The sequence below is a fragment of the Cyclopterus lumpus genome, chromosome 4, assembly GCF_009769545.1.
Source record: "Cyclopterus lumpus isolate fCycLum1 chromosome 4, fCycLum1.pri, whole genome shotgun sequence".
NCBI lineage: Eukaryota > Metazoa > Chordata > Actinopteri > Perciformes > Cyclopteridae > Cyclopterus > Cyclopterus lumpus.
This window is the reverse complement of record NC_046969.1, coordinates 19,896,164-19,918,701: the sequence shown is the minus strand read 5'-3', so window position 1 is coordinate 19,918,701 and position 22,538 is coordinate 19,896,164. Positions and strand designations below refer to the sequence as shown.

General features: G+C 42.7%; 1 protein-coding gene across 1 annotated transcript in view; it reads right to left on the bottom strand.

Moving 5' to 3' along the window:
* Positions 1-22,538, bottom strand: part of agbl4 (ATP/GTP binding protein-like 4) — a 236,494-nt gene that overhangs the window by 6,518 nt on the left and 207,438 nt on the right. The window contains exons 7-11 of the mRNA XM_034530650.1: positions 19,439-19,528; positions 17,229-17,343; positions 15,233-15,344; positions 4,974-5,126; positions 1,786-1,948 (exon numbers count right to left, since the gene is read on the bottom strand). Of these exons, the coding sequence (XP_034386541.1) occupies positions 1,786-1,948; positions 4,974-5,126; positions 15,233-15,344; positions 17,229-17,343; positions 19,439-19,528 (633 nt within the window). The remainder of the gene's footprint in view (positions 1-1,785; positions 1,949-4,973; positions 5,127-15,232; positions 15,345-17,228; positions 17,344-19,438; positions 19,529-22,538) is intronic.

Sequence of the window (22,538 nt, the reverse complement as noted above, 5' to 3'; positions counted from 1 at the left end):
GTGTGTGTGTGTGTGTGTGCATCAGGTGAGAAAGGTGGAGGGGGAGCGGTGAGATGCTAAAGGTCTCTGTTGATGATTTGCGCGCTTCATCGAGCTGACTGCTGGGGCGTGTAAAGCGACATGGTCGGTTCCTTCAACCTGCCTGACCCCAATCTCCACTCTACACCAGGTCCCTGTGCTGCCTCCCCACCCTGTGGATCCCCTCCTCCTTGTACACATCCCCTTCTCACAGTCAAACACACACACACACACCTGGAAAACAAAAAAGATCAAGCAAGTCCTCCCCCAAGGGCTGAGTTTTCTTCCAATTTGACCTTCAGATGAAATGTCCCCTCTGCACTCACACACACATAGAGGCTGAGACCTGGCTCCCCATGTGTTATTACCCTGCTCTGAACCAGTGCCACCAACTCAAATAAAAACACAGGGGAATTTGTTTATCACAACTGCCAGACATTTGTCTCCTAAAAAATACGCCTAACTGTGTGTTTGTGGTTGTGGTGCTACCCTGTGTACAACACTCTGTGTTGTGCATCACAACTGGAATGCAAAGAGCTGAGATGTGTGTACGAGATGCACTTGAGGGATGAGACGCATGTGGAAAACACACACATTAACTATTAATACATACATTTGACTTGAGTGTTTTGAACTTTTAATGTGGGTGTGAATTAGAGAGAAATACACACTGTATATTGAGTCAGAATGTGCCAGCTCTTAGCACTAGAGGGCACTAGGGCTACATCTACATCCACCCTCTGTTCCACCTGCAGAATGTGTGGAGGGGAGCACATACTTTTCATAAGCAGGGTCCTTATCGCTCCCTCTAAATCTGTCTTTCTCCCTCTTCTCACTCACTCTATCGGTAAGATCAGACCGCCATCGGCCAGCTCTCAGGAGCTCTTCAGCCCCGGGAAGGTCAGCTGAAGGAAAACTTCCTCCCATCTGGCTCCATTAACGCACCTGTGACCTTCGGTTCCCGTGGCGACTGTAATGTGTGGGCGCCATGTGTGTGCATGATTGTAGTCGACAGGAATCATGTTTGTCCCATTGTTCAACGCAAATCAAAGCCTCAACTGAAAGCCGCACACACACACACACACGCACACGCACACGCACACTCACTCACACACACAGCATTACGCATTCTATCACAAGCCCCTTTCTCTTCTCTCCTTTGTAAATAAAATCAATAGACGCGGCTATCACATCCCTATTCTGTCACTGCACATCTGTCGCAACAAGACGCAACAAAAGAGCAACATGGTTTTCTTAAGCGTACACGTGACAAACATACACACAGCTCACCACCAGGGATTCAAATATTAAGATAATGACTCGAATGATTACACGATCAATTGGCTGGATTTCAGAGGGAGATTACATTTTACATTTAATTTAGCTGACGCTTTTGTCCAAAGCGACTTACATTCATACACCGTGGACACAGCTACGGGGAGAAATTCGGGGTTAACTGTCTTGCTCAAGGACACATCGACTAGGTCTAGCAGAGCCGGGGATCGACCGGACGATCCTCTGATTGAAAGACGGACCTGCTAACCACTGACCCATATGTGTATATAGATGGTGTGTGTGTGTGTGTGTGTGTGTGAAACAAGGAGAAAGGTCAAATCAAGAAAGACACATATTTGAACATTATCGCTGCTCATTCTGATCTTTTCCTCTCTTGACAAACACACACACACACACACACGCACACACACACACACACACACACATGCAGGTGCATGTACACGGAAACAGATCACATATGTTGAAGGATACATGTCTCCTCAGTGTACGGCACGGGAGCGGTGCTGCCAGCCGCCATGTAGCTGTAGAAGGAAACCTCCAGAGTGTAGCAGTAGGACGTGTCATCCAGGAGACCACCGAGGAACCGTCTCCCGGTACCGGCCTTCACCATGTCCCGGTTAAAGGACGTGTTGGACTAGAGGGATGCACACGAAAAACAAAAACACATCTGATACATTGTGTTGGACTAGTTGGTGGTTAAAATATGACACTTCAGTGAGAGGATTTGGGTTTAAGTCTTTAAAGCAGAGTCTGGAGAATTTCCCCTACGGAGATCATTAGCCCCAACTATGACATATAACCTTAAATACCTCTATGGATCCTGAGTACCTCTATGGAAATTGTTGTGAGCTTCAAAAGGTACTTGTGTTTGCCAGTTGAAAGTCCTTGATAACCTGAACGGCACATTCTTTCTAACAGTGAAAGAGAAGAAAAAACACATTCAGCGTAAACACATTGCTTTTGTGCTGTCCCAGTTTACACATCACGGTACTAAAAAAAGCCAACCTTTCACAGTTGTAAATGTCAGTGGAAATGGGCCTGTTACTGCCAAGGACAATATAATCACACAGCGATTATTGTGTGGGGCAAAACTGTGAATGTTTACCACATCAACAATCTGTGATTGAAGGTTTAAGAGTTGTATGTTGTACAATTTCAGTTGGGAAAAGCTACTACACTTATTTAATTCAATTTCAATTCAATTCAAGTTTCAATTTTAGGGGCAGTGTGAAGGAATTGATAGCATCTAGCTGTGTGCCTAGCCAAATGAATACCCCTCTGCTCACTCCTTCCTGTCCTGAACTGAGCCGCGGAGTGAAAAAAGCGTGGTAACAGCGTTCCCCTCGCTCAGTGGCCATCCTTACCGTGAGATTATGGTTACGCACACAAATGAGGAAGGCTCAAAAAGAGACGAGAAGAGGGGCCTTGATACATCAACAAGTACGCCACGGAAAAAGTATTGTTGAAGCCCATCAGAGATCATATGGAGCATCCTTTATCACAAGTACAGTATTGTAGGTGTAATTGAGTATGTCTAAAGTGAGTTAGTATTATTACCACCAGAGAGGGAAACACTGCAACATGTTGAGTCAGTCAGAGAACCAAGCTAAATTAAAACAAACCTCTTATTGCATTCACAAAAATAAATCCATCCATTATCATCTGCACTGAAACCATTTACGTCATAAATATTTGACTTTAATTTGGCTATTTTTCCTTGTCGATAAATAAAAATAAAAAAACCCAGCTACGGTCAATATTGGCGGACGTGAAAATGCATAAACACCCATCATTATCTCTGTCTCAGTAGCTTGCATTGCCTCTGCAGAATCCAGGACGGATTATGAAGGGTACAGTGGCTTATTTGAACAGACTGACTTCATACAAAGTCATTACAGAGCTGTAAATGGCGAGAGCGGGAAGGCAAGTCCAGTCTATTTTTGGTTTCAGCGTGTCAGCTATACTATATGATGCTGTCTTGGGACGAGTGTGGAAAAGTTTCCATTCACTGTCACACCACTCTGCTCTGCTGCAGTGTGAGTTGCCTCGCTGAAATGCAGACTTGGCGGCCACCAGTGGGAGTTTGCCATGATTGTGTTGTGCTGCTGCTGCTGCTGCTGCACTGGGCTTTAGGTAGTGCTGAATGGGCAGAGGGACAAAAGCACAGTGAGGGGAGATGACCCCTGGGCCAGCTGTCACACAAGCAATACAGAGAAGGAGCGTGAGAGAGAGAGAGAGCGAGAGAGGGAGAGATTCTCCTGAAATAGCGATTTACTCGTCCTTCGTTACTGCATACCGTATATAGACACTGACAATAAGTGACATTTCCATGCATGTGTGGGTGAACATCCGCCTCTCTGGCTTTTTTCTGTATCCAGGTTGGCACTGGGTGTCAATGGGCAATAAAGGTTATTCTTTATGATCTGTGTAAGTGGCTTCGCTATGAAATGTCACCGTCACTGAGAAAACGAAGGTCAGTGACAAGTGACACCGGGCTGAGAGGAAATGGTTTCCATGGATAATGTACCTGTGTGAAACAGTTTTATTAGGCTATGCATGTGTGGCTGTGTGGAGGAGCATCACAGTAAGTGAATGAGTGTTTTTCTTCTTCCCTCACATGCTCTTCTATTCTTTGCTTCTCTCCTCCATTCATTTCCCATACTTTCATTTCCTCCTTGCTTTTCCCCTCCTCACTGCCCTCGGCCCTCACAGTCCTTTCCAAATGAACCCAGTTTCACACACACCTCACACCTGCACTGCTCATACAGAATATCCTGGCCTACTTTTACAGTGCAGTCCTGTGCTTCGTCACAATCTTCACTGCGTTTGCTAATTCGGTTCTGCACACACATACAGAATACATGCACATTCATATTAATGGTAACACGTCAAGGAAACTGATCTGTACATCTGTAGGATCTCTTTAGGCATGCAACTACAGGTAACATCCATGTTATATATGTTATTTCACAGGCATTTGTTCATATTCTAAGACCTTATTTTGAGGGGGATAGTGTGGATTCTCATACATAATTTCCATTCATATTTTTTGCTCCTTAAGGACTTACTGCTGCTATTTGGGCACACCAACAATTTGCATATACCTACCTAGTCCTGAAATGTTATTGTATTCTTTTAAATACTGTATACCTTTTAAAATATATATTCTGCAGCTCAAATCTTCGCGTGTGTGCTTTAGTATTTCCGTGACTGTGTTACTAGTCAATTGAACTGAACTGTCAGGAGTCCTGTAATTCAACCCTCTCTTCTTTTCACTCCCCTCACCTCCTTTCTTAAGTGGTCAAGGTGAGCTGTGCTCCTTTCTTCTGCACACATCTTCTCTCAAATAATTTAATACCTCCTGTGTTTCTTTATACTCACATGTGCTAATTCGATGTATTTTTTTTTTTTACTCACCTTTTTTGTTGTTTTTTATCAAACACGTTGCCTCTAATCCATGCAGTTACACACATTTACACCTGGGAGGTTCAACTGCGCAACAGTTGGCAACAAAATGGCTCGCTGAACAACCACCTCACCAGTAGTTGTCGAGATAGGACAAGTTCATGTTCTCTTTCTGAGCTATTGAAGCTGGGTGAAAGTCTGCCCGGGAGCCTGCATATCCGATGTGTGTGTGTGTATTTGTTTGTGTGACTTACAAAGGAGAAGTCTGGTGCATTTTGGCACAACAGTCTGGGAAAAACAGCCTGTCTCTGGACGCGCTCCTCGTCCTCAAACACATTGCCGTACATGAAGCCATTCAGCATGGTGGAGTGGGCGTGAACATCAATGTAGAACTCCAAACTAACTCTCTGATGGAAGAGGGAACAGACAGAGCAGAGAGAACAGAGGGACAGAGAAACGCACAGACAGAAGACAAGAAAAAAGAGCATGTTAGTGGGAAAACATGGGATATCTTTCTGACGACAGCTACAGTCCACACCAGTTTGTCCACTGGGATTAAGGCCTTTCTTTACTGTGGGGAAACTGTGCTGGGAGAGGATTTCCGCCATGGGATGAATACACACCCTCCAGACAGTGCCGACTGACAGTATGTTTACTACCTGAAAGGAGGCAACCACCCACACCTAACTTCAATCAGACTGTCCGTATGAAGGGCACGCAGAGATGAATATGGTGTTAACCCACACACACACGCTCTCTCATGAGATTGTCAGATTCTTCACATGCTCCACACTTATTTATCAGGTTAATAATGACTTAATATTGAATGTGTAATGTCTTTTCTCTCCAGCATACAGTGTGTAAAATGGATTTGATAAGATCTGTTTCTCTCAACTCTGTTATCACTCAATTTACACACACACACACACACACGCACACACGCGCACACACACTTTTATCTTTTATCTTGTGATACAAATAGGGAGCTACCACTGATTTGACTTATCTCCAACTTTAACAATAACTCTGACATGTCTAGAAGCAGGACTACCACAGCCCTGTATGACTGAAACACCCACTTTATGTATTCCATGCTTATCGAGGTCTCGGTTTGATAAATCGGACTTTGTTACTCCCCAATACAACAGACATAAGAAACAGCGGAACTGCACATAGCTAGAAATAATCCAAAACAAATTGAGGACCTTGGAAAATCTCATTTCGATTGACAGGAGCTTTACAGAGTTGCAGCCTAATGTCCATCTATGTATGTCTCGTATGATTTCAGTCTTGTACAGAACAGCATTTTAATTCACTTTACACTTACAACTAACAGAGTACAAAATGCATAATAGCATACACTTTACGGTATTATCCATGTCATTGTGTAGTGTGGAATCAGGCCATATATCCAGCAACTCTAGGAATGGATTTCACGATCACTACATCAGTGTAAATTACACTGTAGTTACTTTACATACACCACCATAGAACAATGACAGAGAATTATATTTTCTTCAGGTTGTTGCATAAATATCCTACAGGAAACTGTCCAATTTAGCTGCATGTTAATTAAGATACTTAATCACCGAACCACAGAGCTGCTACATGTTTTTATCTCGCTTGTATTTGGATGTGATATTGATTGATCAATAATCTAGCTTTATACCTAACTGCCTAAAAAAAGCCGGTGTATTTAAACCCTAAACCTTAAACCTAAAGCTTGCTAAGATGACCCACTTGGCTAAAAATCCTCCTCACTTCAATGGTCTTCAAATGGTTGTGACAAGGGCAGAAATATGAGCGCCCCCCTCCCCACCAGCAACCCACCACCCACTCACACACCATCTGACCCTTAACTGGGGAGCAGCACCAACTGGCATCCCTCCTCTCTGCCTCGTCTCTCTATCTTATCACTCCATTCTCATGGTTTCATCCTTCCCCTTCTTCTTCTTCCTCTTCTTTATCTCCCTCCCTCTTGCTATGCTCATTACACATTCACCACCACATCTTGTTCCCTGTGGGTCGTAAAGAGGAGAGAAGGGACGAATGAGAGGATGTAAAAGGAGAGGGAGCGATATTAGAAGATGAAGGGGAGGGAGAGCAGAGAGAGGGAACAACAAAGATGGACGAAAGACAAAGAGAGAAAACAATGCATATAGGTTTGTGACTGTGTGAAAGAGAGGCAGCAGGGAAGAGCAAAGAGAAAAACATATAGAGACGGGGGTGCAAAGAGAGAGGAAATAAGTACATAAAAGAGAGCAAAAAAGAGAGAAAGACAGAGAGAGATACAGAGAGACATAGAGATGTGTGTCGGAGGAGTAGATTGACAGGAGAGAGAGCGAGAGAGAGCGAGAGAGAGAGAGAAGGAGAGAGAGACAGGGAAGCGGTGCTTGGGCGGCCCGGGCGACGCAGTGTGCCTGTGTTTGAAATTCCGCTCACAGCCAAAGCAATTTCCTGGCGGTGGCTGTGCTGTCAGCTGCTTGGCTGGCTGGCGGTGAAATATGGTGGCTGGGAGTCGGCCGCTAGCAGCCCCCGACAGCCTGATGGATGGAGCCCCAGAGGAGAGGAACAGCAGCAGGAGAAGGTAGAGGAGGAGGAGGAGGAGGGGGGTGAGAGAGGACGGTGTGAGGGAGGCAGAAACAACATAGAAAAACAAAACAAAAAAAGAGCCAGAGAGAAAAAAGCTAAAGGCAGCCAACTGAGCAGTAGACAGTTGGAGAAATACATAAAGAGACATTAAAGGGAGAGTTAGAGGGATGAAAAAGAAAGAGGTGAAGGGTAGATGGAGAAAGAGGAGGGAGGGAGGGAGGTAGGGAGAGCGGTAGATCCAGCTCCATTAGGAAGAGGAACGAGGGTGGAAGGAGTTCCAACCAACCAGCCAGGGTCTAGACGAGGGAAACCAGCCTAATAATCACCTGGGTCTCTCCCCTGTGGAGGGCATGGAGGCTGGGAGGAGGGAGAGGAATAGGAGGAGGAGGAGATAGAGGTGGATGGATTGGAGGATGCTGATCAACACTGGCAGGTTTAATACATGCTTACATATTGTTGAATACCAATAACTGACCTGCAAATTCTTCTATAATTCATATTTGACTTTTTTAACTCATATAATCAAAATGTTGATTACATAGCCACAAGTAAGCGGATACAAATTACACTATGTGATTGTTGCACATCTTATTTACCTTTTTGTGCAAGGGGGCATTGCCATGTTGAAAAAGGTACAGGTTGTCCCCAGACTGTGGCCACAAAGTTTAATAACACCAAACTAAACACTGGTCCAAAATACCGTTGTATGCTGTTGATGAATTGTCCACTGACTAGGAATTAGGTGCCTATAGGCAAACCATGAAAACAGCACGTGTCCAAAGTGCATGGCGGCCAAAAATGGCGGTTATGGAGGCAAAAAGTATTCCATTCACATACTTTTGGCCCAGCAGTTTATCATGTTTGAAATACAGTGTGCCAATCCATTGAGGGCAAAACCCAGATTCAGTCATATTCATAAAAGGTATCCAAGCCACCTGATATCAATTATATTTATCATGAGAACATGCACAGAAAGAAGGTGAAGTACCTAAAGCCACATCCTGTTTGTTCCCTGTTCTCCTTCTATCGCAGAAGGTTTCTCCTTCACTGCTTCATGTGAAGGACAGCAGAGGAGCGGCAGTAACAAGTATCAGCCACAATGTCATGTCCAGGCTTTCTACAATATGCAGTTAATGCACTGTCAATCAAACTGAGACGGTTCTGAAGGCCCAACCACTGTGATTGATGCTTCAATTAACGACCCGCTCTGACCTCCAGAATTGTTCATTTGAAATTGTAATTAAGCAATTAGGGGCAATTAAGAAACAGAGACTGCCGAATGAAAGTCAGAAGACAATTTGAGCGAGCGAGAGAGAGAGAGAGAGAGAAACAGAGAGGGAGAGCAAGCTGTCCAAATTAAACCGCTCAGAGAGAAACAAAAGCCTCTCGCTGCAGAAACTCTCAACTTGTGGTGAACTTGTAGCGGCCGCAAACAGTTTAGTGTACATCCTAGAAGGTCAAATGAATGAATTTTGTCAGACAAGTACTTATCTTCTGCATATTAATTAGAGCGGGGTGCGGTGAGGGCCATAAATGCCGGGCTTATCTTTACACGGAAAGGAAAAGGAGCTGATTGAAGCAGGATTACAAGCTCCTGAATAAAGCTCCTGGCATCAGCAGCATACCTTTTGAGAAGAACTGCTGCTTGTTGAAGAGAAGAAAGTTGAACTTACTCGCCATGTAATGCACATTATACAACACTGAAATGTTGCCTATAAAGCCTGTGGGGTGGTGTAGCTAGCTAGATAATTTAGCCATAAATGTAGTCATAAATATGCATTTCTATAACTACATACATGATATCACGCCAAAAGACTGAGGCTCAAGCTGCATGTTTCACACAAAAGATGGATGACCCATGTGGAATTAAATGGTCAAGAACATATTATATTGAGTATAGTGGGCCGGTCATGACAACATTCACACACAGTAGTATCTATCTTAATTAATAAAGCACAATGCTTCAACAAGTGGAGAAATGAAAAGCTTGGCAGCTGGTTATGGCTGCCAAACTATGATGTGGAGGGGTGAGTGGGGGGGGGGGGAATCGAACAGTCAGATCCAACCTCAAGTCAACGAGTTAAACCTGGGCAGTGAAAGCGAGAGTAGAAACATCTCATTGACAATGCAACGACTGATGAAGTGCCCTTGAGCAAGGTACGTTTCCCCGTGGAGCCACCGAGGTGTGAATTTGTGACACTGTGTGAGCATCAAATATTTATACACAAGCATTCCCACAAAAGAATGGATGGAAAGAAAAGCTGTCATATCACTTATACGCCGGCACATGGTCAGTGACCCTCTAATGATGTAGCAGTGACAGAACATGGCAGATGGCATGACCTGCTTCATAGACGCGAATAAATGACACAAAACTCTCTATCCGTCTCTCTCATTGTCCCCCCCCCCGTGGCGTGCTCCCAAATTGATGGTGGTATTTGTCTGTTTATGAACACAGAGGTGACTTGTAATCAGCCTGAACGGGCGCAGGCAGCCCTGTGCTTCAGGCCTGTTAGTGCCCATATAAGCTGCCACATCTGTTGGAAGGCATGAAAAAAACAGCAAGAGGGGAGCTATTGAAAAAATAGCTTGAACTGTTGTGTAAAAAATTAGGATACGGTAAAAGCGTGTGACCTAAATTGATAAAAAAAGGGCATACAAATTACCGCCTTGCGAGAGCTTTGTCTGTATCTTTCCTGTGAAAAGCAGACAATTCTGCTTTCCAATGGAGTGAGAATAAAAAGAGGGCTGCTGCGCTGCTGGGATGATGGGGGTAAAATTGGCCATAAATATCAGAAATAGATCAGAAATGGTTGGCTCACACCAGAGGAAAACGCATGTGGAGACAGTGAGGGAGAGTAAAAGACACAAAAAGCACCCACAGAGATATCCAGCTTCACGCGATACAGTACAAATGCAAATCTGACTGTTGGACATGAAAGAGAGAGAAAATGAGTGAGACTGTAGGAGAGGGCTTTAGGGTGGATTTCAGGTGCAAAATTCATCTCGGTGCTGGAACCGGATCTATTACATTTGTTTCAGAAAATTAATTTTTCAAATATTAAAAAGGTCAAAAAGAAGCCAAGCCAACAATGACCTTTTTGTCATCCTTAACACATTATCCAAAATGGCAGTGTCAAATTGGTGGGGAGGTGTCGTCCCGTGATGAATGCTTCTGGTAATCAGCCAATCAAAAAGGATTCTACTCCTGCGTTTGATAAATGAGCTAGAAAAGCAACGCTTTCGGAAGGAGATGGGTCCATTTGTTTCTTTGGTCTCTTTTCCCTCTCCATTTCTCTCTTTTCAAAACAAACAACAGGGTAGCTTGGGAACAGATTATAGCTCCTTGCATCACTGACTCTTTCAGCCATTTTCCCTGCTGACCAATGTTCAGCTGCAGATGGTAAATGATGGAATCTTATGAAACAGCTTGAGCAAGCTTGCCTTCAGATGGATGGAGAGGAAGTTAGCCAGTTTATGAGCGTACATTTAGTTGCCATTCACACAATGGCTGTACTTGATCACACTTTTATTTTACATTTCACATTGTGTGAAACGATCCATTTAAAGCTACATTAGGCAATTGTGGACCACCGGGAGCGGAAAAACAAACAAAGTCACTAACTAACTTTGATTTACTATCAGCTTAACATCTGCTCCTCTGGTTCACATGGTAGCAAATCATTGCTCTGTTACACAACCAGTAGACACAATACAACATGAGTATCCCAGTGGAGTCCTCTGATGAACGTAAACCCATATTCACTCTACAACTGGCCAACTAACTCCTAAACCACCTGGATCTCTTAGGTTGTTTAAATAATAAGGCATTTTGGATACAGTTTGTGAGAACTCAAGATGATGATTTTATATCTGGAGGCCGTTGAGAATTGTCAGGATTCAACCATGTGTGTCGAAGCCGAACGCTTCACAGAGATCAGAGTGTTGATTCCAGGAGGCAAACTCCGGGTCTGAAAACTAAAGCCGATGCAGAAGTGCCTTGAACTTGTATTTTTTTCTCAACTCCTCTAGTTGCAAAAAAAAGGCAGATAGTATAGAAGGCCATGAGAAAATTACCCTACTTCTCATTTGATTTATTAATTCAGTAAACATTGTTAACATGAGTTTATGGTGTCAGTTGCTAGTTTGAAGTTCCTCAATACAGCGTGATGTTCATTTACTATGTTAATTTACTATGTTTACTACTACCTTTGTGATTGACAGGTTTGCTACCACAGGGTTAAGTTTTCCATATTTTGGTCTTGGAACTTTTACCCCTTTCACAGTGAGTTTTCTGTTTACGAAATGTCATTGTTATTTAATTTGGGTCGCCTAAAAATGTCTTTGATTGTACTTAGCTCCAACCGTCACTTCTTATTCCAAAATAACAAGATGGCGACGGCCAAAATGCCAAACTCGAGGCTTCAAAACCACAGTCCACAAACAAAAGGGTGATGTCACAGTAACTACATTCACTTATTATATTCAGTCTATGGTTGATTCTCAGTGATAAGGAGTCGTTAAAATCAATTTGAAAGTAAAACATGTTTTAGCAAAGCCTTTGAAACACAGGCAGACAATTTGGAACAAGCACGTGGCACCACATATACCACTTGTATCACATGTTATCATTTGAACTAAAACAAAGTACTTAAAGGATGAAACTGGCACTATTCCGTATATTTCTTATGATAAAAAAATCCCACGAAAAGGACAAAACCAACAATTAGTATGTCTGTAATACTTTCCGCATTCCTGTTGGTTGAACTCACCACCGAGCTCATTGACTGCTTCTTAAAGTTTAGAAAAAAAGCTCTTAGCGCTGATCTTTATCTATTGGACTGTTTTTGCAATGATGCTCATTATTTGAACATGTGCAAATAGCAGAGGAGCACCAACATGCTATTTGTATCGCAGCAAAGTGACGTTAGGGATGCATTTCAACCTCTGCAGGTGTTTTGAGAATTACACGGTTTCTTTTTGTCTCATTTGTGCCGGTTTAGCCCCTCAGTGTGCTCCTCTTCTACCCCATGAGCCACCTGTAGGCTTTGATTTAATTTCCTGTGTAGGGGGAATATTTGTTATCATCATTTCCAATCTCTCCTTATGCAGACTGACAAATGTATGCATCTGATGCCAAGCTGTAACTGTACATATGCTGAATTCATATATTCATAAACCGTTCCAAGTGAGCTGGCTGATAGAGATTTAAGTCACTGATTTTAAAAAGACAATTTCTTGTTCAGGGCAGAGTTTGTAGAAACACTAGTGAGTGCAAATGTTTGTGTTGTTGCAATGTAGTGTTGAATTTATAGACAAATATTTGTCGAAAAAAAAAGGTTTCCAGCCATCAATAGCAACTTAGATTGCTCCAGCAACAAGCTTTGATTTAAATGGCACTTGTCTCGGAACTCGCAGACAGTTATTGAAGTCATTGCCTGAACAGAAAAAGGAAGCTATTTTCCCGGAGAGGGCTGCTGAATTCACAATGATGGAGAATCACTTCGGAATGACGAGTGCGTCTGTCACAAGGATGGTTGATGGGGTTTCAAACTAAATGGGCTCTTTTGTGCAACGGAGGGCAATATGACTTTGAATTATGTACATTAAGGCACAAAAAAATGAATTCAATTTGCGTTCACAATCTGCGTTGGATCTACTCAAGTTAAGAACATACCTAAAGATAACTGACAAAGACTAAACACCCCACTTATGATGCCAGCATATACATATTTAGCCCATACATCTAGAATTCATCAGGTATCATATACTGTACATATAAAAAGTGACATGTAATGTAAAAAAAGGAAGCATTGAAACCTAATTACAGTCTCTACAGGTACATGTCTACCACCACATTTCATTTACAAATTAAAGCTAAAACGACAATCTTGGTGGTGTTTTTAGATTTCTGTTGTTTTTAGATTTCTCTGCAAGAGAAGGATTATTGCCATATGTTGTGAATGGAGACATATTGTTTACTCTCATACCGATTTACCTGTACAACATTACAATAACAAAGCAGGGCTGCTAATAAAGCTATATTAACAAGCTTGTGGATACCTCAATACGATTTCAGATGCATCCACATCATAAAGTAAAGGTTACTGTATTTGTCTTTGTGAGTTTGGTTCATGTGTCTGTGTTTGTTTACTATCCCCTTACTCTAATTTCTCTAATTAAAATCTCCTGAAAATTGCTAATGACCTCCCATTCCTGCTTCCTCTCAGTCTCCTAGTTCTTAAACAAATGACCACACTGAGTTAACGGTTAGTAAATGGGCCACTGTAGCTGCGGCTGGTCTGCTGCTAATGGAGTCCTCCAGCGGAGCCCTCCAACCCTGGTAGCCTCATTAGACCCTATGCCCGCTGTGTGAGATGAGCATGAATGGAGGGCAGCAACACACAGCCTCCTGGCTGCAGAGTTGGCATTGAGACTGGCATCTGGGAGCTCCAGACATGAGTGGTGTGTCTGATGGGATTAACTGGCTGTGGCGAGAGAGAGACAGAAGAGGAGATGTTGTCCAAGCCTCCAAATTAACTCTGCAAGACTAAAGGCAATCGTCAGAGGGGGGAGGAGGGGAGGGGGGCTACAAGTGCTGGTGGGATGGTTATCAACAGTGAAGGAGAAGGAAAGGGAGGCATCTGACCAGCAGGAGTGGACTTAGGAGACATATGGCCCAATACTGAGTTGACTGGAGGCTGCATGTACCCAGCCAAACTCAAAGTCACTGTGGTGGCAAGCAATTAAGTAACTTTTATTAGGCTACAGCAAATAAAAGATCTGCCTTTAATTCAATGTGTATCCGACTGAAGATGTGCCAGTGTACAGACAATGACTCAGTGGTCTACAACCTATTTTTGCTTGTGGCCTTTTACTATGAAGCAAGTCTACTTATGAACTCTTGTCACTTCATTTGAAGGTGTATTAGAGGCCTGAAGAGGTAAAATTAAACAATAATTCATAAGAAAAGAGCAAAGATTGGTTAAAAGTTTGCAAATTATTATTAGTTTTTTTCCAACCCTTCCAATCATCTCATGACCTCTTAGATTCATCCCCCGACCCTCAAGAGGGGCTCAACCCTAAGCTTGGGAACCACTCCTCTATATAATGATTGTTATAATTTATTGTAATAGTATGCATCTGAGAAACAAAACTACCTATACCTGCTGTGCATTGCAGTATTCTCGTTGTGTGATGAGTGAGTGTTTGTATGTGTGTGTGTGTGTGTGTGTGTGTGTCTGTTTGCTCAGGATGAGTATGTGTGTGTTTGCGTGTGTGAGCGCGTGTGAATGACAGCCATGAGTGGATCACCCTGCCATGACAGAGTCTATCGATCAGTGTGTCAGCACCGGGGGAAAAGGTTAATCTGCCCGATGCCAGCCCCGCGCCTCACCCCATCTCTGGCCTGCCCTGCATCCCTTCCCAGCCCGCTCCCTCTCTTATCAGGATTAGAGGAGTGTACAAAAGGGCAGAGTATTCCCAGGATACACGCTGACCTTCAGTAATCCCACCAACCTGCCGCTCTGCTTATAATTAACATCAGGAACAAAGGGGAAAAAAAATCCCTGGCCTGCCTCTGACACGTTGCTCTGGCTGAAAGACTAAAACGGTAGAAGGAAAAAGTTACAGTAGAGTCAGAGTCTGAAAGCATAGACTTGCTTCAGTAATATGTTTTGAATGGCCAGGAGAGCCAAGCTGACATTCTAGAGGTGCTGACTTGCCGATCCCTGCTCCCCAGTGCACAAACCCTGAGCACAGATTGGAGGAACATGCTGAACCAAGCAGGGAGGCAGAAAACTGTTCTTGGGACCAGCAGACATTACCACGGTGAAGGAATGTTGAGCACAGTATGGAGGACATTTGTGTGTGTGTGTGTGTGTGTGTGTGTGTGTGTGTGTGTGTGTGTGTGCTCGCTCACCGGGTCTTGGTTCATCTGCACTATGAGTTGTTTGACAGCGTGCAGTGTGGGGTGGGCCCATGGAGAGGGATCCTGCCAGTGGCGATTCAGGTCGAAACCCATCAGAGAACACCTGTATATTTACACACGCGCACACAGCTTTAATAAAAAACTACAATGTGGTCAGGTCCGCCTTATAGAATATATTGCAAATGATTAAAGGTACCCTAGCACTACGAGCACTAGGAGCAAAGTTTCTATGAGTGGCTTTCGTTTGTATCTTGTGCACGCAAACATATCCAGACAATAGTTTTACACTATTTCACTGATCGACTGTTGGTGGCAGTAATAAGCAAATAAATACACCAACAAATGCAAGGAAGAAGACGACAGCTAGAACACAAATGTGAATGTAAATATCCCAAAATCAGTGCCTCCTCATTCAGACACTGTGTAGTTTACTCTAGAGTGGTGTATCAAGATCACAGACTTATGAATGATAAGTTATAGAGTGATAGAGTCACCCAAAGGCAATTTGCATATATACATTGTGACACATTACATCCTGGCATTGTACTGAGGATACCTTTTTTTATGCCTGAAGAATACACATAATGCATTTTATGGAGAAACTGCACATTTTAACGCTTTGTTTCTTCACAATTGTTTTTACAGGGCACTTTTAAGTAAAAAATATACAACAGGGAGCCGCCAAAAGGTCAAGGTGGGAATTTTTTCTTCATGACTACTTACTACTACTTGTGTTCCTTCACATTAACTTTTATGTTACCCCTGACAATATCTTTTTCATTCCTCCTGATCTCTATGAACATTTAGTGTTGGTCCAGTCCAGTTTAACAGGCTTACACTGCCAGCTTAGTGAAACGAGTTGTGTAATAACACAATACAATTCCCACTGTGATCTTTTAGGTGTTCTTTGGCATATGGAATGGTGAATATAATGTATTGATGTAAACAGGTACCATATAGAGTTACTAGCAACTTATATTGCCATAATAGAATGCTTGCATGTAAAGATGCCCACTGGGTTGACCTATTTGTCGTCATGTGCATCTTCAACATTTAAGCAGTTGGTAATCGTATAGGAGTTACTCGTACTGTAGAGCAGCCAGCCAGGAACAAAATACTCATCGCAGGTTAACTGACATTGATCCTTTGCTCTGTGTGTATCCATTTCAGTCGTCTCTGCACTGTATCCTACAGGGAAGGCTGTGTGGTAGCTGTGTGCCTGTGTGTGTGTGTGTGTGTGTGTGTGTGTGTGAGCGTGTGTGTGTGTGTGTGCGTGTGTGAGCGTGTGTGTGTGTGTGTGTGTGCGTGTGTGAGCGTGTGTCTTAATGTGTGAGAAAGAGATGCAGGCATGTGTATACATGAGCATGGTGTGATTGGTGAGGTGAGCACTATCACTACTTACACTCTGTCAATACACTGCTCATCACCATTTTATGTGAAAGCAAGCTAATGAAAATAGCCTTTGTGCAGTCACCAATATTACCTACAAATATTTTTGGAGGCAGCAACAAGCCCCCACCACTAGATGGCACTCACACACACACACACACACACACACACACACACACACACACACACACACACACACACACACACACACACACACACACACACACTGGGAGCAGGCTGCCGATGCTTATCTCAGTGTGCATTAGTATTCCTGGGGCTGAGCCTATTAAATAAAAGGCAATTATGAAGAAGGGAAAGAGAAGAGAGGGAAATAGAGGAGAGGAGGAGGATGCCCACAGAGCAGCAGCAATAGTGTCAAAAACAGAGGATGGACAGGGATACTGGCAGAGAGAACAGCCCTACAGCTAAATACTATCTTCTAACAAATGCACTGCTGTGAGCTATATGAATTCATTAAGCTCCATAAAGATAGAGTTAAGAGAATATAATCACACGTAGGGTTTAAAACAATGTAATGTGTGAATTGAAGGCGACAAAGAGATGCATCCAAATGAAGAATTAAAATATGTTTGTGTACCTGTAGTTGCCCAGGTAGACTCCATCAGGATTTAGCATGGGGACGATCTTGAAGATCACATGATCTCTTAGGATCTGAGCCACGGGATGCTGGCTTACCAGGAAGTCGATCACACCTATCAAACACACATACATAAATCCACACACCCACATAGAGGAAAATAGACTTGAAAAGAAGACCGAAGACGGGCTGCGGCAGTTAATTGAGTTTTGAGAAACAAAAGGAGAAGGAAGGACAGCGAGGGGGCATCGTCAGAATCGGGGGAGGAATAGGAGACGTCAAGCCCAAATCGATACAAATGGAATGGAGCTGACGGCGCTGGAAAAACAGACAGCACACAGCGGGCTAGAAACCAACTCATCTGATTCAGGATGATGCACACACACACACACACACACACACACACACACACACACACTGAAATACACTCACACACAAACTGATACTGTAGGTAGATTAGATAGATAGATAGATAGATAGATAGATAGATAGATAGATAGATAGATAGATAGATAGATAGATAGATAGATAGATAGATAGATAGATAGATAGACAGACAGACAGACAGACAGACAGACCTCGCTGTATCAGACCCTTCCTCACAAACGCCAACTCTACACCTCGTTACCGTTAATGGACCTTCCATAGTCTGCCTCACTGACTCAAAGTAGTGGGTAGGGATCACTGCTAAAGGTAAGGCCGTGCCCTCCGTCCCTTTATCACAGCAGTCCTCCCCCTTTCCGACCGGCTCCCTATAAACAAGGAAGTGGGACCCAGAAGGAGCCAACCTGCCCACTCACTTCAGCATGAGCAGGAGAAAGGGAGCTAAAAGTCATTAAATCCTGCTAAAACTGTTGTTCTGCACAAGGAGACAATTTCCCAAAGGTTCTCAGTTTTCAAACTGTTTTATTAGTTTTGAGACAAAGCAACTGTACGATATCCTCAGATTGTATTTCCTCAGATATAATATAGAGGGCCCAGGTTCTTGTATCTATTCCTGTAACACCCAGACAGCTACGGTTTAGTTGTGCAGCATATGTCTTAATAACACATTAACAAGAGTAATGTCATTATTGTTTACGTTTAAATTATATGTTTATGAGGCTCCTTGTGTTCAGTGTTGATGCTCTGTTTATTAAGCATGGGAAATGGGAAGTACTGAGAGAGACTTGTGGCTCTGGAGGGAGCTTTCCAAAGTTTGGTGAAAACTGCCCTGATGATGTCTCCAGAAATCTGTCCAAATGATAACTGAAAACCTGTATTGAAAACTGAATCATGCACTTTTAGATATGAGGGCAATTATTATTGCCATTGAGTTGCATTATGTAGGATCCATAATAATAACAATCGAAATAGCTCTGCCTCTTCTGCACTGCTTTGAACATAATGTTTATGATGTCACTGGCACGTCACCCAGCTACATGAACGCGTCATGCTAATTTGCTGGCGTGCTCCTTTAATCTGGAGGAAAAGTATCTACAGAATCTGACAAAAATCTTTGTTTTTATTGACGCTGGTGGCCAGAGTGAACTGCACTTAGCATCCTCTTGCTCCTGTAGGCACAAGCAAGCATCCTGGGCATCAGCCAAAAGAGTGACATGAGATTACATGGCTATCATATTATATATTTAACATAACCGTACTATATGAAATGCTACCATGATACTAACTAGCTTGCTGTTGGTAAATTACTTCATCAGCTAATTACGAAGCAACCAACGACTAAGCTACAGCTAGCTGGCTAACCTTAGCTTGGGTTACGGTTAAAACAATCATTCGCTTTGTAATCAGTCCACAGGATGCAATTGTCCCCCCGGCAGTTAGGGAATGTCTGTTTTTTAGTTCAATCACTTTGCACATTGACGATACAACGTGGACAATACAAAGTAATAACAGCCCAACATACATGGGTTGTTTATATATTTGAGGTTTCTATTCTGTTTCATTTCTTTTGTTTAGGAACATGAATATTACATCTTTAGTTCATCTTTAAAGTGTATATTTTTTTGTAGCGTTATTTTGTGTCCCATCTGAGATGGTCCATAAATGTAACTTTAGTCTCTTTCGACTTCACAAGTCTCTCAATAGAAAACAATAACAAGAGAGTGTTCCTAAATACAGTAAATATGTTGAATATAACACAGACTTTTGATTATGTAAATAAACAATGCATTCCTACTTTTTAATGACGTTGAACATTAAAACTTTACCTTGACAAATAAAGGAGGCAGGAGACTCTCCAGGGTGAACACGAGCTGTAAGAAAGACCAGCTTCTTCTCCCTCTCTGGACTCAGATGTTCTGCTGGGGGAGGGAGGAGAGAGAGAGAGGGAGGAAGGGTAAAGGTGTAAAGACAAAGGGAGAGAGACGTGTTGTTGTTAATGCACAAACTTCTAGACGTGTAGACAGCAATTCTCAAACTTCTCAGTTTTAAATAAGATGATTATCATAATATCCAAGATATCATATGTAGCCCTTTATAGTCCAGTGTGAGAAGCTGGGTGAGAACACACACTGACCTGGCCGTCCATTTTTTTTGCCAGAAACACATGAATCAAACATCAAACCAACACAGGGCACATAATATTCAACTGGGCATGGTGAATTATACATTTAGAGGTCGGGATCAGCCAGCAACAGGTGTGACCTGATAGAGGTCTCCTTTGGTTGGAGTCTTCAAGTCTGGCTGAAGACTTCCTTATGAGACATTCTCTCCCCCCGATGCTCTTTTAATCAGTTGAACAGATGAGATGAACCATGGAGACTTTCAGTCATTGTGGATTTTTGCATAAATAATGCTCCATGAACCTTTCAACATACTTATCCAAAAGTCAAATTAAACACAATTGTACCAGGTTATGTTAACCTCTTATATTACCGTAGATATGTTGAGGATCATTCTTGCTCACATTCTTCAAATACTGTACAATAGACAGATTGAATAACATAAAAACAAGCATTCCCAGCCAAGTTGAAAACCACAGAGGTCACATATTTGCTGTTTTCTTGGCCAGAGTTTTTCCTCTCATCTGCTGTTGCTAATGGATGAAAGTGATTGCGTGCCTCATCACTATACACAAACTTAATATCTTATTGATTCCTCCAACCGCTTCTGCTGAGCAAAGAAAATGCTAATTAGCAACAGGCTATGCACCTTTCCTTCTCCTTAATTCCAATTTAGCCTCACAGCAGTGTGTGCTTCTGGTGTGTCAGTTTGAGTGGTTAGGGGTCGTAAACAAACAAAAAAAGCGTTGTTCCATTTAAGTACCCTGCCTCTGATTTTACTTCGCTTTTCTCTCCCTCTGCCCTTCACAGAGACAAATGGCTTTGCCATTCAGGAGTCTCCGTGGAGCGGGGCGGACCGCTTGTTGTAAATGTGAGTGCTCGTGGTTCGGCCGGCCGCTGGGCGCTCGTGGCTGTGAAATTCCATCACTTAGAAATTCTACTTTGGCCTCGACCCCAGGCCACCACAACGGCTCCTGATACAAGAACACACACACACACACACACACACACACACACACACACACACACACACACACACACACACACACACACACACAGTACAAAGCTGCAATCACGAAAGACAGAAAAAAACATTGACAGACACATACACAGCCTTTCTCCCTACAGTAAAACCAAGAACCCAGAAAGTTGAGAGCCAAACCAGAGGCAGCTGCCAAGGTCACTGTCGGGGAATTCAACCATCGTGGCCATGCTACATTTAGTCTCATTGCTGGTGTGCCCCTCGCTGCTTCATCAAAACAATCTCTTACAGCAGGCTCCTGGAGCTTACAATGGATTCCCTGTTTATACTACATAGTTGTGTCAGTGTGTGTGTGTGTGTGTGAGACTATGTCTCCTCAGGGCTCTCACAAATGCTCCCAGAGTAGTTGTTGTGTTTATGTGTCTGTATCTCTGCATCCTTCTGTATCTGGCTGTGCTCAGCCAAGCATCGTAGCACTAAATTAAGTCCCACCGTTCCACAGGCACCCCGACGCCCAGCGGGAACCAGCAGCATACCAACAACCGTAGCTCGGCTGTCTGTAAGGGAAAATCATGGCTCGGGTGTGAGTGACACATAACATGAAGGTCGGGGGTCAAGTTATGGTTGAGCCTGGCGCTGCAGCAGCATCTCCTGACCTCAAGGTGTCAGTAGAGATCAGCTGACATGCGGATGAAGAGAGAGAACGCGAGACAGAAGTCAAAGAGAAAACAAAGGGATTTGACTGAAAGGCAGAGAAGTAAACACACATTATCTAACTCTTTGCTGGAACTCCTTTTCTGCCTTTGCACGCAGTTCTTAGAAATCGTAGTTTTAGGGAAGAACAGGGTTTTCAACAATCAATGTCTTCCATGCTGAGCTGAATGTCAAACCGACATCACTGACATGGAATTCATAATCAGAAACATTAGAGTTCAATTCATCATCTTCATTTGTCATTTTACCTCATTAATTATGTTAGAATGATTGTGTATGCATTATTCTGCATGTGTACATTAGAGGTGCAACTAATGAATATTTTAATCATTCATTATATTTTTGATTAGTATATTCATTATTTAGTGTATAGAATTATTAAAAATACTCAGCATAATTTCCCAGAGCTCATGTTTTTGTTCAGTTCAACTAACAGTCCGAAACCCATATATTATATGTTCTACATTGATATAGAACAGAACAAAAAGCAGCAAACTGGAATCAGCATAATCAACTTAGTTGCTTAATAAATGACCAGAACAATTAATCAATTAAAAGTTGCGGAATAATTTGCCATCAATCAATCAATCAATCAATCAGCAAACAGTTTTAGCACAGATGAACAAACATTATGGCAGAGCCAACATTTAATAAGTGTGTATTTGTTTGTGCAAATGGAAGAACGGTTCCTATGTGGAAATTCAACAGGGCTCGGTGAACAGATTGTTAAATATTGTGCACAAGAAGATGGTACACTTACCACTGAAATATGGCCACGCCATGTTTACAATACACTTGTTTATCTTCGCTCTCTTTTTGTGTCCATATTACACAACTCGAGCAGACACACAAGCTTGTAAACAAGATGTTAGTATCTTTTTATTATTTTAACATTCTACTGATAACGTTTGTATATCTTGGGCATCCAAGCAATTGATGTGACTTTAATTCTTCATTTCTGCCATGCTGTGACAACATCAAATTATAAACCTCTTTGACTTTCACACCACCACAGTCCTCCTGTCACCGCAGCTAGGGGAACACGACACACATATATAAAAAGTATAAGAATTGGGAAGAGGAGAAACCGAGTGAGAGAGGGCCACAGTA